Source organism: Typha angustifolia, chromosome 14 (assembly GCF_048772165.1).
Source record: "Typha angustifolia cultivar Huaian chromosome 14, ASM4877216v1, whole genome shotgun sequence".
Lineage (NCBI taxonomy): Eukaryota > Viridiplantae > Streptophyta > Magnoliopsida > Poales > Typhaceae > Typha > Typha angustifolia.
Window position 1 is genome coordinate 11,893,883 of NC_133252.1, and position 12,750 is coordinate 11,906,632.

Below are 12,750 nucleotides of genomic sequence, written 5' to 3' on the forward strand. Positions count from 1 at the left end.
ATTTTCTCTATCAGATGGGAAAAGGAAGATGATGCTAATTCTTTATCTCTAGACACTTCATTATGATAACAAACAAACAAAAAAATAATAATTTTGTCACATTTTCAAGAATGTGAAAATTACTGCGATAACAAAGTCGAGCATAAGTATTTGGTTGTATATATATACCCCCTTTCATGTTGATAAAGTTAATGACATGCATATGAGACCAAGAATAGATAAGCACGCGTAGGCCAATTGTACAGGTACTTGGAATTATGTATATGATGTGCTAAAGAACATCTACCAAATGGTGAAATGAAGCCTGTTATTTTTAACATCATTTCCACAACTTACAGGACAAAACTCGGGTAGATGAAGTGTCGTTGAAGGCGATCTCATGAATGAGACGCATTAATGGAGAATTGATGGCCTATAATAGAGATTGAGATCAACTAGTCTGATTCATGTGACAGAGGTAAAAGATAAAGAGGATGAGAAAGCCACAGTTTACTTTGTAAAAGGAAAGCAGAGTGAAGGAGCAACAAAAGGGTCAGAGAGGTAGATGATATGTGAATGAAGGTTCACCCTCATTCAAGTCATCCTACATGCATATATATATATATATATATATATATATATATATGTATATATATATGTATATATATATATATATACATATACACACTCACATGTTCATGAGACACTTGTAGGGGTGACCCCCAAAAAAAGAAACGTAAGAAGAGAAGAGGCAAAAGAGAGAAAGCAGTGGAGAGGAGGTGGTTGTGAGACAGATTGCCACTCATGGGAAGACCTCCATGCTGTGACAAGGTTGGCATCAAAAAGGGCCCTTGGACTCCGGAAGAAGATATCATCTTGGTTTCCTACATCCAAGAGCATGGTCCTGGAAATTGGAGATTAGTACCTACTAACACTGGTAAGAGGCTTACTGTCCAATTGATGTTTGTACTAATCAAATTGCATTCTTTGGTTTGGTGTTTGATACATAATAAAGAAAAGAAATACACATATATGTTCCTTTTTCTAAGGCTACAATCAACTTTGAACTCCTCAAGTGTAGGTCTGATGAGATGCAGCAAAAGTTGTAGATTGAGATGGACTAATTACCTTAGGCCAGGAATCAGGCGCGGGAATTTCACTCCCTATGAAGAAGAAATCATCATCCACCTCCAAGGTCTGCTTGGAAATAGGTATTTTTTTTTTCTTCTTCTTCCTATTGGTTTCTCCCTCTTGCCTAAAAAAAGGGAATTCAGCTCATAGTAACATGTAAGAATTTGAGATCCCAATATGTCATAAAATGAGAATACATGATGAATTTTGAATAACAGAATGAGGTATAGTATTTGCTAAGTGGAGTATTATGCTAGCCTTACATATAGTTTCAATTCTTTGATTTCCATTTCGTACTTGACAGATGGGCCGCAATAGCTTCTTACCTTCCTCAGAGAACAGACAATGATATCAAGAACTACTGGAACACCCACTTGAAGAAAAAAATTAAGAAGAATAAGATAGCATCTGACAGCTGCATGACTTCATCTGATTCAAGTGCCAGTTGCCATGAAGTCATAACTGAAGGCTGCAACAGCAAATTTGGAAGTCGTGAAATTTCCGTCATTCGATCACCTCTCCCTGGATCCAGTTGTAGCTCCTCAAACTATGCCTCCAGTGCAGAGAATATCTCAAAGCTTCTAGAAGGGTGGATGCCATCAAAGCTTGATGCCAGACCACTTGAAGGACAAGAACAGCAAAGCAGCAATGCCTTTGACAGCATAGGCAGTGATGCTATCATGCCAGACTATTTGACAGAGAACCAAGTCAAGAGTGATCCAGAATCCAATGGCTTCATTAGCCACGAAGAGCTCGAGTCATTGCTCTCTTTCGATCACAGCATTGCCTGGGAGAAACCATCACCTGGATTGGCATTTTACGAGTCTCAGTCCACATTAGCTGACACTAAAACAAACAAGAGATTGGACAACCATCAACCACCATTTTCTTTGCTGGAGAATTGGCTCCTGGATGAATCCACAGGGGATCTGATGGATCTATCTACTGATTGCTACTCGGACCCAATGTTCTAACTATTTATATAATCCTTTCTAGTATCTCCGCCAGCTTTGCATGAGAGAAAGCAAGATCATGTATTAGCTGCCTAGTGACACTTGCATTATTGTCATCATGATACAAGCGAAAGAAAAGGTTGGGAGTTTCTCAGCAAATATAATAGCAGAAATACTGTTCTATTCATTATTCCAAATAAAATTCCAAAATATTTATGTTATAAGAGCAAGAACACTGTTCTATTCATAATTCCAAATAAAAATTCTAAAATGTTTATGTTAATTCTTTGATGTCTCCTTGTCCTGAGGCAGTTTTTGGCCTTAGCCTTAAATTTTCGACACTTTTTAGTGAACTATATGATAGTGTTCATTCATTATCCTCTTGCTTTGAAATTATAAGATGAGATATAAGACAATGAATCTCCTTTAACCTTCTTTTCAATAACGGTATATATGATGGATGACAAATGTATCTAAGATCAAATATGAAGCAAACACCCCATTATGTCGGCAGCTATACGTGGACAGATACTATTAAGTGCAAAATCTAACAACTGTCAGCTTTTTCCAATAAATATAGGTGAATTTATGGTGGATGACCCCACTGTACAAGTGGGCTGTGAATCCCTGTGATCAGTCTGATGGTGGTTATGTAATTCACTGAGGTCACTTTGCAACTGCAACATAAGCAAGGATATGTGACACGTTTTAGTATGTGTCCATGTGCATATTATTGCTGACAGTGAGTACATGAAAGCTCTACAAATTTTTGGAAGTATTAGGAGGTGCATTTGAGAGCTATGGCGTTGAATCACTTTGCTGACAATGAGTACATGAAAGCTCTATAAACACTTTGCAACTGTTCTTAGTTTCTCTGTCTGCGTACCTGCGTCTATCATTGCATATATACGTGTTCACCTTCTTGACTGAGCTTTGAGATCTATATCATCTGTAATAAAGAGGGCAAACACATAGTAAACCACAATGCCTTGTTGTTACATCACAAGTCCTACTAATATTATCTATCATGTCATTAACTCTTGAACTCCCCATACTAAGCCACCCACTCATAAAACTTCTTTCACTAAGTGGAAGTTTTTTAAAACTGAGATGAGATGTAAACTTCTCATGTCATACTACATTCTTACGAGGGAAACAGTACTCATGGCATGGCAGAGAGATTTCCCATGTTATCTTCCTGAAATTTTTGGTATCCAGACCAAGTTCTTTTAAATAGCATAGTTGCCATCACCTTGCTTGAATAGCTTTCTCTGCAACTCGGAATATTAGATAAAGTATTTCATGCAACTAGACCTATTAATGGAAATAAAATAAAATTCCAAAAATAAGGATGATAATGAAAAATCCCTTTACACTTAAGGCTACATTGAATTTAATGCCTATCTTTAGCATCTAGTGCCCACATTTATGACTCCCATCAGAGTTTAAGAAGGTGGACACTAACTGAGGAAAAGTATATTACTTATATATTGTGGGTCACACTATGAATATATGGTATTTTATAAAATGAAGTTAATAGGCATATTTGTCACTTGAGTCCTCAAGAAGCAAATAATCAAGTGCAAGTAATTACCGTACCACTTCCATATATGGGCCACAATGCTATGAATATATAGACTTGCCTGAGGTTGCTGATGATAAATATGTCGTTTGACGTTATACCTAAGAATAAAATATTTAAGCGCAAGGAATTACATCATCTGCAGGAAAAGAGATAATAGTGGAATAATCACACATAGTGATGAGAATGGATACTGATCCTAGTAGGTAAACCACATGACATATATTCCAGTGAATCTACATGATATAATATACAGTAAGGTTAAGCTCTTATATTGAAGATTGAGGTGCTTCAGAAGCATTTCTCCTACTGATCAGATGTTGACTGAATGAACAGTTTCTCAACAATTAAAACAGAGGATCTTCCCCCTATTTATTTGTCTAAGTTATCTAAATGACTCAAATTTTGATGGTTAAGGGGTTTAAGGTATGTGGAATGTGGAATGTGAAAAGTTGCAGACACCAATTCAAACATCACATTATGTGGTCTACATGCTAGGAGCATCAAAAACTATTTTCACAGGAACATGTATGTGTCTACATGTGTGTGAATCTGTGTGATTCATGTTGATAATATCCTTAATTATGATTAAGACCTACGAAAACATCAACCAACAAGCACATTCATAATTGAGTCAATTGACTATAGCCAAACATAATAATCTCTAATTTTAATTTTGTGTGAGAAAAATCTCACCATCTGTCACAGAAAACCATATTGTAACTAACCCTTAAATAGGTGTCCTTGAAGTTGTTCAGCTAATAGACTTCCTATAAAAGAGAGGTGGCAAAGATGCCACATTACCGATTGCCCAAATTGCACGTAGCTTGTTTTGTTTGTTGCAACAAATTTTAAAGGGATGATGAGAACCTGCAGTGGACTTTCACTTGTATTAATAGCGACGCTATGATGAATCCAGATTTAGAACCAACATAAATTATTTTCGTGTTAGAAAGACTTAAAATAGGTGGGAACTAAAAGGACCACCAGTTCAATGCCAATTTTCTTCTGAAGATAGTAACATTTAAGATGTGGTTTCACATATGGATGAACTTAGTATATTTGCTGCCATATGTGCAAGTTTGTTTGACCAGCCATAAAACAAGCAAGCTGCAGTGTTTATCAGGAAACTAACAGCAGGTATAATAAGTCAGATAAATGATGAGTTACCATTGTCGCAAAAATAGTGTGTTGATTAGTGCTTACCTCTCATTTTAGTTAGTATAAAATCAAACATCTCATCTGCATTCACACTGAGCCAAAAGAGTAGTGCCATCTGAGGTTCTCCCCATAGTATCGGCTCACCTGTTTGACACCAAGAAGATTAAGAAAAAAAAGAATCTGCAGAGATATGAAAGTTAAAATCATAATTCTGCTTCCCTGGGTCACTTTTTCTATTTATCAAATGACACCAAAGAACTTCTAGCAGCATAGCACTTTATGACTAAACACTAAAATTTGGTTTAGACTAAGTTTTGTTAACATTATGTTTCATGCAATCATGTAGCTATTCCACTTCCACCTCTGCAATTTACTCTGCCACTCTTGCATGGAAACTTGTCACCATTGCTTATCAAAGACAACAGTAGTTGATAGGAACATATGAGCTTGATGTGTGATCGGTGGAAAATCGTGAAGCTTCCTAGAAGTAAAGGAGCAAGTAAGATCATACAGATCAAGCCCTCGTTATTCACTTGGAACTGAGATTATGGAACCAGGATAGGTGGCATAATTCTCACTGCAATGTCATTTGGTCATAAGAAATAGTTAACGTGAGAAACTGAGAATGACCTCCTTTTCAAACTTACCAACCAAACAAATTTCATGGAAGTAAATGGTAAAAGTATGGCCTCAAAGGAACCAAGTGCGTAACAATAGCCTAGTTTGATTCAGACCAAGGTGAGAATAAGGTGTGGCCTACTGTCATCAAACACATTCACACCTGAATATTAAATGAACTTTAACCTATTTTATCCTAAGTAAACATAAAGATAAGCAATCCTAATAAGAATATCATGTACCTGTAATAATTATCTCCTTCAAGAATAATTTACTTTTGCAAGGTGACAAGTTTATCATTATAAAGTAGGGGAAGGCAACTAATGATTACAACCTTACTTTGAAGATTTTCCCCCCATTTCTCCTCCACCGCATTGCCTCTCTCCCTCTCTCGCGGATTGTCGGAGCCGGAGGCGACGAAGTATCGTTGCTGCCGAAGCCGGACCGAGTGTTGCCGAGCCCGCCGACCAAACCTCGGATTGACACCGCGTGAGGAAGATTTTGGGATTCCGGACTAGCTGACGAGTTTTACCATACCGTGGAGACCCCCCAGGCGAGTAGAGTTATATAAATCTAGAATAACATGATACAGTAGGAAATGTCAGTATTAATGCATGCAGTCGGTACTCCCTGTTATATCTTTTGCATATGTAGTTATTTATAACCTGTTCATCATAGTATCATGAGAATGTTAATGTGTATGATAATGTTTTACATGTGTCCTGTATGATATACCGTTGCATAGATGTATGATTGCTGTGAATATGGACTGTAATGATCATGATGACTATAACATGCTTTATACACGCATAAACACTGCACCACTTCCACCTATCATTAGTAGTCGAATTCTGACTAGACAGTACTCCTACTCACTCAGCCCAGGGTTAAGGGCAGAGTGTATCATATATGTCTATACTATTAGCGGCCTACACCTGAGGTCGGGAAGCCTGTGTGGCATTCAGGTAGTTATACTGCATAGTTAGGACTAGATTATGATGATAGAAGAACATGATTGTGAGGCGGGGATATAACTCTAGCGGTACCCGACGACGCAGGGTTAGGGCGTCTGTTGATGAGCCGAGGGCTCCTGATTCTCCCGCCGAGGGCGGTGATGATTTAGAGAGAGTGAGATATGGGCTTACGACCGGGGTCCTGAGTCTGATGGCCACAGACAACCGGTCACATGTAGTGTCGCCATACACGTGTAGGTGACATTACCGCTAGATGTGTATATATCCCCCCCTCGATGTATGTGATGATGGATGATTGTTTCGTAAGAGTATTTACCCTGTGTGGTGAATAGCTCGGTGAGCGATGATAAGTATGATTATTGTTTTGGCAGACATGAGATGACTGAACTGCTATTTTATTGCTATGCATAACATGTAAACCTATGATTGAGATGTGTACAAATAAGAGATTGTCTCAAACTTTATATCTGTGTGAACTGATCATAATATGTCTGGTAAACTAGCATATTCCAAGATAGTGATTGGTAATCTTTATCAACTGCATTAACTTAGTAAATTGTGGTAAGTCATTTTAATAAGCATGTCATTATTTTAGATTGTATGGATCCTACTCGTTGGGCTGTAAGCTCACCCCTCGTGGCGTATTATTTCAGAGCTAGGGGACGCAGGTGCGGGTAGCGAGGAGTAGCCGCTTTCTTTCTTTTTATTACGTATGTTAGTTGTATTAAGCCCCTGCGAGGGTATGATGATGACGTTGTATCTTTTTGGACTTTAACATAGTATTTTGGATGTATATTTGGAAGGCTTGTTGTGGCATGTGGAACTTGTATCCGGACTCCTTTAGTTGAGTTATTTATGGTGAATTTGTGTGGCCTAACCCATGTTAGTTCAATATCTCATTCTTTATGCTGAAAACAATGTAGCCCTTGAAGTTCTAGTGCTTCACCTAGTCTTATTGGCTTGATTGAGGTATGATTAAAGAGCTTATGATGGAGAAAATATCTAATTCAAATGGAGTTCATGCATAGAAATGTAGGCTTTAAGCCAAAATGAGTCTCATTGTATTTTCTGTTTATCCTATTTGTCCTATTTCTGTAGCAATATGTGTAGATTTGCTGCTAATTAAATAGAGTATGGTGTAGGTGGGAAGAATAATTCATCCATGTTTAGTCATGTTGCCCTAGAGTAGACCACTCGTAATCCTCCAACCAAGAGAAAAATCCAGTATCTAATAGAAGGAAAAAGTCATTCAGAAATTGACCATAATAAGGACCTCTAGAAATCCTACAAGAATTGTGTAGGAGGCTACTTCTCAACTCTATTTAACACCAGATATGTATCAGGAAGTCAGTTCAGTATAAGTTAAAGAAGTGTTAATTTCACCTACTAACTTTCATGCAGACAAACTAACAATGATACTGCTGGATTGGGAGATATCTTTTAGTGTTGTCAACCAGTAGTCTGCAAATTTCTACATATGAAGAATTAATCTTGGGACATAGGTCATGAACAATAGAATTATGCAGACATCACAGAGATAGATACATGCAATCAGGTGTAAGCAGTCAACTTATATATATCACAAAAGGGAACAATTTCTCATTTTTAGAGAAAATTAAGACACCCCATTTGAAATCAAACAGTACTGAAAAAGGGAGAAGTAAAAGGGTACAAATGTAGCAGTACTTCATACAGTTGCATATGAATCCACAGAAAGACACACTTTCTCTCAACAAATAAATAAGGAAATGCATCAAGACAATTTAATCTTCCTTGCTCTTGTAAATGAAGCCTGAGCACATATGTTGAGTTGGCACATCAGATCTTGGATTCTGAGAAAATAGAATGCTGAAATTCTTACTTTCCACTCCCCTCAAACTTATGAAGCAGAATAGTATAAGACAACTCTAACTCAAGAAGCAGCTTGTAGTGAATATGTTCTTTTGCTCCTATGAGTCAAGAAAACCAGTACAAAATTACCTTATTAGCACATCTGAATAGCCAACAACAGCAAAGTTAATAGGCCATCTGTTACATAATACATTTCTTGTTAGCTGCAAAGAAAAAATTGTCTGATTGCACCCTAGAACAAGCTTGAGCTGCCATTAAGCAATGGAAGAATGGCAATTGGATTAAACTTCTTGTATCAATATACCATTGTAAAATTGGCGTAGGATTACATCAAAGCTTCTCAGTTAACCTGATCATGAAAGAGCTAACAGCTACAGTGTCTAAAATTATCCAAGAAGACTCGAACAACTCATGAAAATACTCCGCACCAATTTCCTCAGCTGCAGTTTTAAAAGCGATACCAAATGAGTTGCCTTGAATGGCTCCAAGCCGTGGCTTCCCACACACCCCAACAATCAAAACCTTGTCGGGCTCCTTGGCCAAGCAAGCACATATAAGTGGTTTCATTTTTGCCCCTCTTTCTTTTAAAGCATCCATTAAAAAAAAGCTGAATTTTGTAAGGGCCTGAGGATGACCCAACCTCTCGGCGTCCACTGGATCTTCAAGCTTCACCCAGCGAAATTTTCTTCCACTTCTAATGAATCCAGTTTTAGTAACTGCAGAACTCCCTTGTCTAAGGATAGCTCTCTGTATATCAATTGCACACTGCATTCCTTTTCTAAGCTGATCAACATTGTTCAGGGACAAAGCAGAATAAGCAACCCAAAATTGCTCAGCAGTAGATGATTCTTTTGGCTCTACAGAGGACTCCAACAATGCAGTGACTCCATAGACTACATCTGCAGCTGATACCTTTGAGCAGTACCCATGTATCCTCAAGAAACTGCGGTAATAGAACTCAGTAAGTCCATACTCCGGTAAGAACCGCTCAAACTCATTCTTCATTTTTTGCTTAACTTCCATACTCATGTACTGAAACTTCTTCTGGCAATCCACAAGAGGAAAACCCATCCTGGCCAGCAAAAGCTTCAGTTTTTTCAACCCATTGTCACTCCAAGTCTTCAACTTGGTAGCTATATATGAGGAGCAGAGCATAGAATCGAACAAATTCCATTCCCGCAACAGCATAAGACGTGGTTCATCTTCATAGGCAATACGGGAGTTCTCAGGTGCCTGTATCTTTGTTCCATCCTTGAGTGTAACTGAACTGACTGCATCCAAATTTCCCGAGCTATTTATATGCTGTTCGAGTTCCATAACTCCAGCTTGATATCTCTCATTTGTTAGTCTTTCATGTACGAACTGATCGGTAAGAGATACACAAGCTAACCAGAGCAACTCATTGGTGTTCTTCCTAAGAGCATGAGCCAACTCAAACATCAAACACCCTGAAGGCCTGCCATGGAAAGTACCCAACTTGTAATACTCAGATTTCAACTTCCCAAAAAGCTTCATTGGATCTTCTTCTGACTCACCGGACAACTTCTGGCGCTTCCTATTTCCTTCCTCCTCACCCTCACTATCACTGTCTTCATCGCTATCACTATTCTCATCAATCTCATCATCACTATTCAGATCGGATGCATTAGCCAGAGCAGAAACATCAAAGTCATATGCGAGGTCAGCCTGCTGCTCATCCTCCTGAGTGTAAAGAACAATCACCTGATCATTCTGCTCGCTAAGATTATGCAAATGGATGGGCCGATGGCTATCGATGATAAAGATGCGAGCCTCCAAGCCAAGATTCAAGATCCGACGGAGATCACGGTGGCAACCCCAATTAATGAGCAACACAGATAAACATTGGTTGGACGAAAGGAGATTTAGGCCGACAAGTCTATTGATCTCGTTGAACGAGGACACGGGGTAGACGGAATAACGGATAGAGTCAGAAGAGAGAACATGGGTTACAATTTTTAACGCACAGAGAGAGTCAGCATCCGAAGCTGAAGGGAATATCAAAAGAGGGGAAGATGACGAGGCAGAGGCGGCATCGCGGAGTCGAGAATAGAATGACTCGATGCGGAGCTCCCTCACCATGATTCCCTACTAGGGTTTGATGGTACTAAGAAAGATCTGTATCTAGGAAATGAGAGAATCATCGATAAAAGAGCACAAATTGTCCCAAGATCCAACCTTTCTAATAGAAACCTAGAACTCCTACAGACAAGAAGACAAGAAATTTAGGGGATTTCTATAAAACTCACATAAAAACCGACTCCAAACGAAGAGATTATGGAATTCCTGAGCTAAAAATTATATTTTTCTCGAATTTCCGGGTAAGAACTCTAAAAGGTACCTGAACTCGGAGATGTTTCAGATTCGTAAGAGAGAAGATGAGATCTTCAACTACATACCACAGGAGATGCAAGAAAGAGCTCGAAAGAGGAGAGAGGAAGGAAGAGCTAGAGAGAGATGAAGGAGAAGAGAGGGAGGGAGGGAGGAAGGGATCTGGAGTTACCTAATAGCGGGGATTTTGAATCGAAGGGGAAATTTTCGCTATCTTGATTTCGAGACGCTTCAAATTTCGAACATTTCGTGGTTCCCGCGAGAGATTTGGCGGTCGATTTTGTCGACCCACATGGTCGCATCTTCATCATCTCATTCTCACCCTCGCGACGAAGCTGATCGTCTGTATCCTCGAGCATAGGAATTTCCTACAGTCGTGTCTATACCAAGTGTCCGCCTTGACAACAGTTTGGGCCGTAAAGGGGTCAAGTTGGGCCAAGATCAAAGCAATTTGGATTGATGGCGTAGTCTTTTATTGATCTTTTAAAAGCAGTCTGCGGCTTCTTCTCGATCCACCAATTGAAATCTCACGGGCTCACTAAGGAATACTTTTTTATTTTAAAATATGACTCTTTATTTTAAAATAACAACTAAATATTATAATTTTAAAATATAAATATAATTTATCAAAATTATATCTTATATTAGCTACTAATTAATTACAAATTTACCGTAAGTATTTATCCTACTGACATATTTTATATCAAATCAAAAAATATTATGATAATTTAGAAAAATAAAACATATATTTTTTTTATTTTACTTTATATAACATCAAAATTAGTTATTACACTCTTATTCTAAAATATAAATAAACATAAGATTAATTATTTTTTAAATAAATATTTATTTTAAAAATAATAATAAAAATATTATTATTATTTCTAAAGTAAATGAGACGGATTGAGATGTGAATTGGCATCAGTTGCCGATTGAAATATTTCCGCCACCATAGCTAACAAAGTACGAAAATGAGGTGAGAGGAGAGCAAATCAATCAAATTTATACATCCATGGCTCACGAAAGTCAACCATGGATAGGTAATATCTAATAGCTATATAAAGTAAGTGCGTAATCTTGTATGTGAAATCCGTGAATGTAATCTGAGGGGCCAGAGTTGCTGTGATTAATATTTTGTGCCGACATGTGCCCAAAATTTGTTCCATCATAAAGTCTCCGATGAGCAGGACGGAACGATTGATGTGGCGGCCGCCGGTCCGGTTCGGAGGGGACCATTCACATGGGAGGGAGTTTGAGGCCCAAGTTAGGCCTGCCTACTTTGGACATCGGGGCCTAGTCCCAATTCATAAGCTACCATGGTTGCCCCTTCTTTTATGCAGCTAACCTGTTTGTTTTAAGTCCCTTTCTTTCACCTACTTCTAAGGCTTTGCAGGCACTAAGCCAAAGGATTTTTGTCTCCTCCTCCTCCTACTCTTGATTCCATTATTATTTATAGAAAATCGTCTCTTTCCATTCTATTTCATTCATTCTCCGGGAAGTAAATTTATAGATTTACGTTCTTACCGCAGTCATGGCAGAAACTACAAACAGCGGCGGGCTATTCATGACACCCATTGTCAACCATGGTAGGTGAGAGAGACTTAGTATCCATGACCACTTTGCGTGCTTTTGGATCTATTTTTCAAATGTCTCAAAGCGACAGTGATTAAGAAAAGTGTGGCCTTGTGAACCCCCCCTTCCCTCCCCTGATCACAAGTTCTGGGAATTCCTGACAGTGAAACACTGATGCTGCACCTCTGACACTACTTGCTTCCTTAAAATGCTCAAATTATCCTAAATCCCTCTCTCTCTCTCTCTCTCTCTCTCTCTCTCTCTCTCTCTCTCTCTCTCTCTCTCTCTCTCTATATATATATATATATATATAAACTTTTGCTCCTCCTGCATGAACTTTTGCATCTGATTGCTTCTTTCTTATAACATTCATGAGAAGAACTGCATGCATGCATCTCCACATACATTCAATGCTACTAGTGAAGGTCACATGGGAGAGTTGCTTGTTAATTTGGTTTATGCCACCAGTGACCACATAATAGTGCCAACAACCTGAGCTAGCCCTAGCAAACGCTTAGCCGTCTTATTAAATCTCCTGCCTCACCAACTGGTAGGCATCACTTGCGTCGCACTCATCCAT

At 38.5% G+C, this 12,750-nt stretch overlaps 2 protein-coding genes across 3 annotated transcripts; one reads left to right on the plus strand and one right to left on the minus strand.

The window, feature by feature from the left end:
• The first annotated feature begins 666 nt into the window (after positions 1–666).
• On the plus strand, positions 667–2,346 carry LOC140776203 (transcription factor MYB60-like). 2 transcript variants are annotated; one of them, XM_073119826.1, is made up of 3 exons: positions 667–916; positions 1,061–1,190; positions 1,415–2,346. In XM_073119826.1, exons 1-3 carry the CDS (start codon positions 784–786, stop codon positions 2,082–2,084), a joined length of 933 nt encoding a protein of 310 aa, XP_072975927.1. In that variant the 5' UTR covers positions 667–783; the 3' UTR covers positions 2,085–2,346. The 2 variants fall into 2 exon arrangements, with proteins under 2 accessions (XP_072975927.1, XP_072975928.1); XM_073119827.1 differs by having other exon boundaries at positions 787–916; positions 1,056–1,190.
• Positions 2,347–7,968: 5,622 nt separating this feature from the next.
• On the minus strand, positions 7,969–10,854 carry LOC140776208 (uncharacterized). Its single transcript, XM_073119835.1, has 2 exons — positions 10,609–10,854; positions 7,969–10,469 (listed from the first exon to the last, which is right to left on the minus strand). Exon 2 carries the CDS (start codon positions 10,347–10,349, stop codon positions 8,580–8,582), a length of 1,770 nt encoding a protein of 589 aa, XP_072975936.1. The 5' UTR covers positions 10,350–10,469; positions 10,609–10,854; the 3' UTR covers positions 7,969–8,579.
• Positions 10,855–12,750: the final 1,896 nt, after the last annotated feature.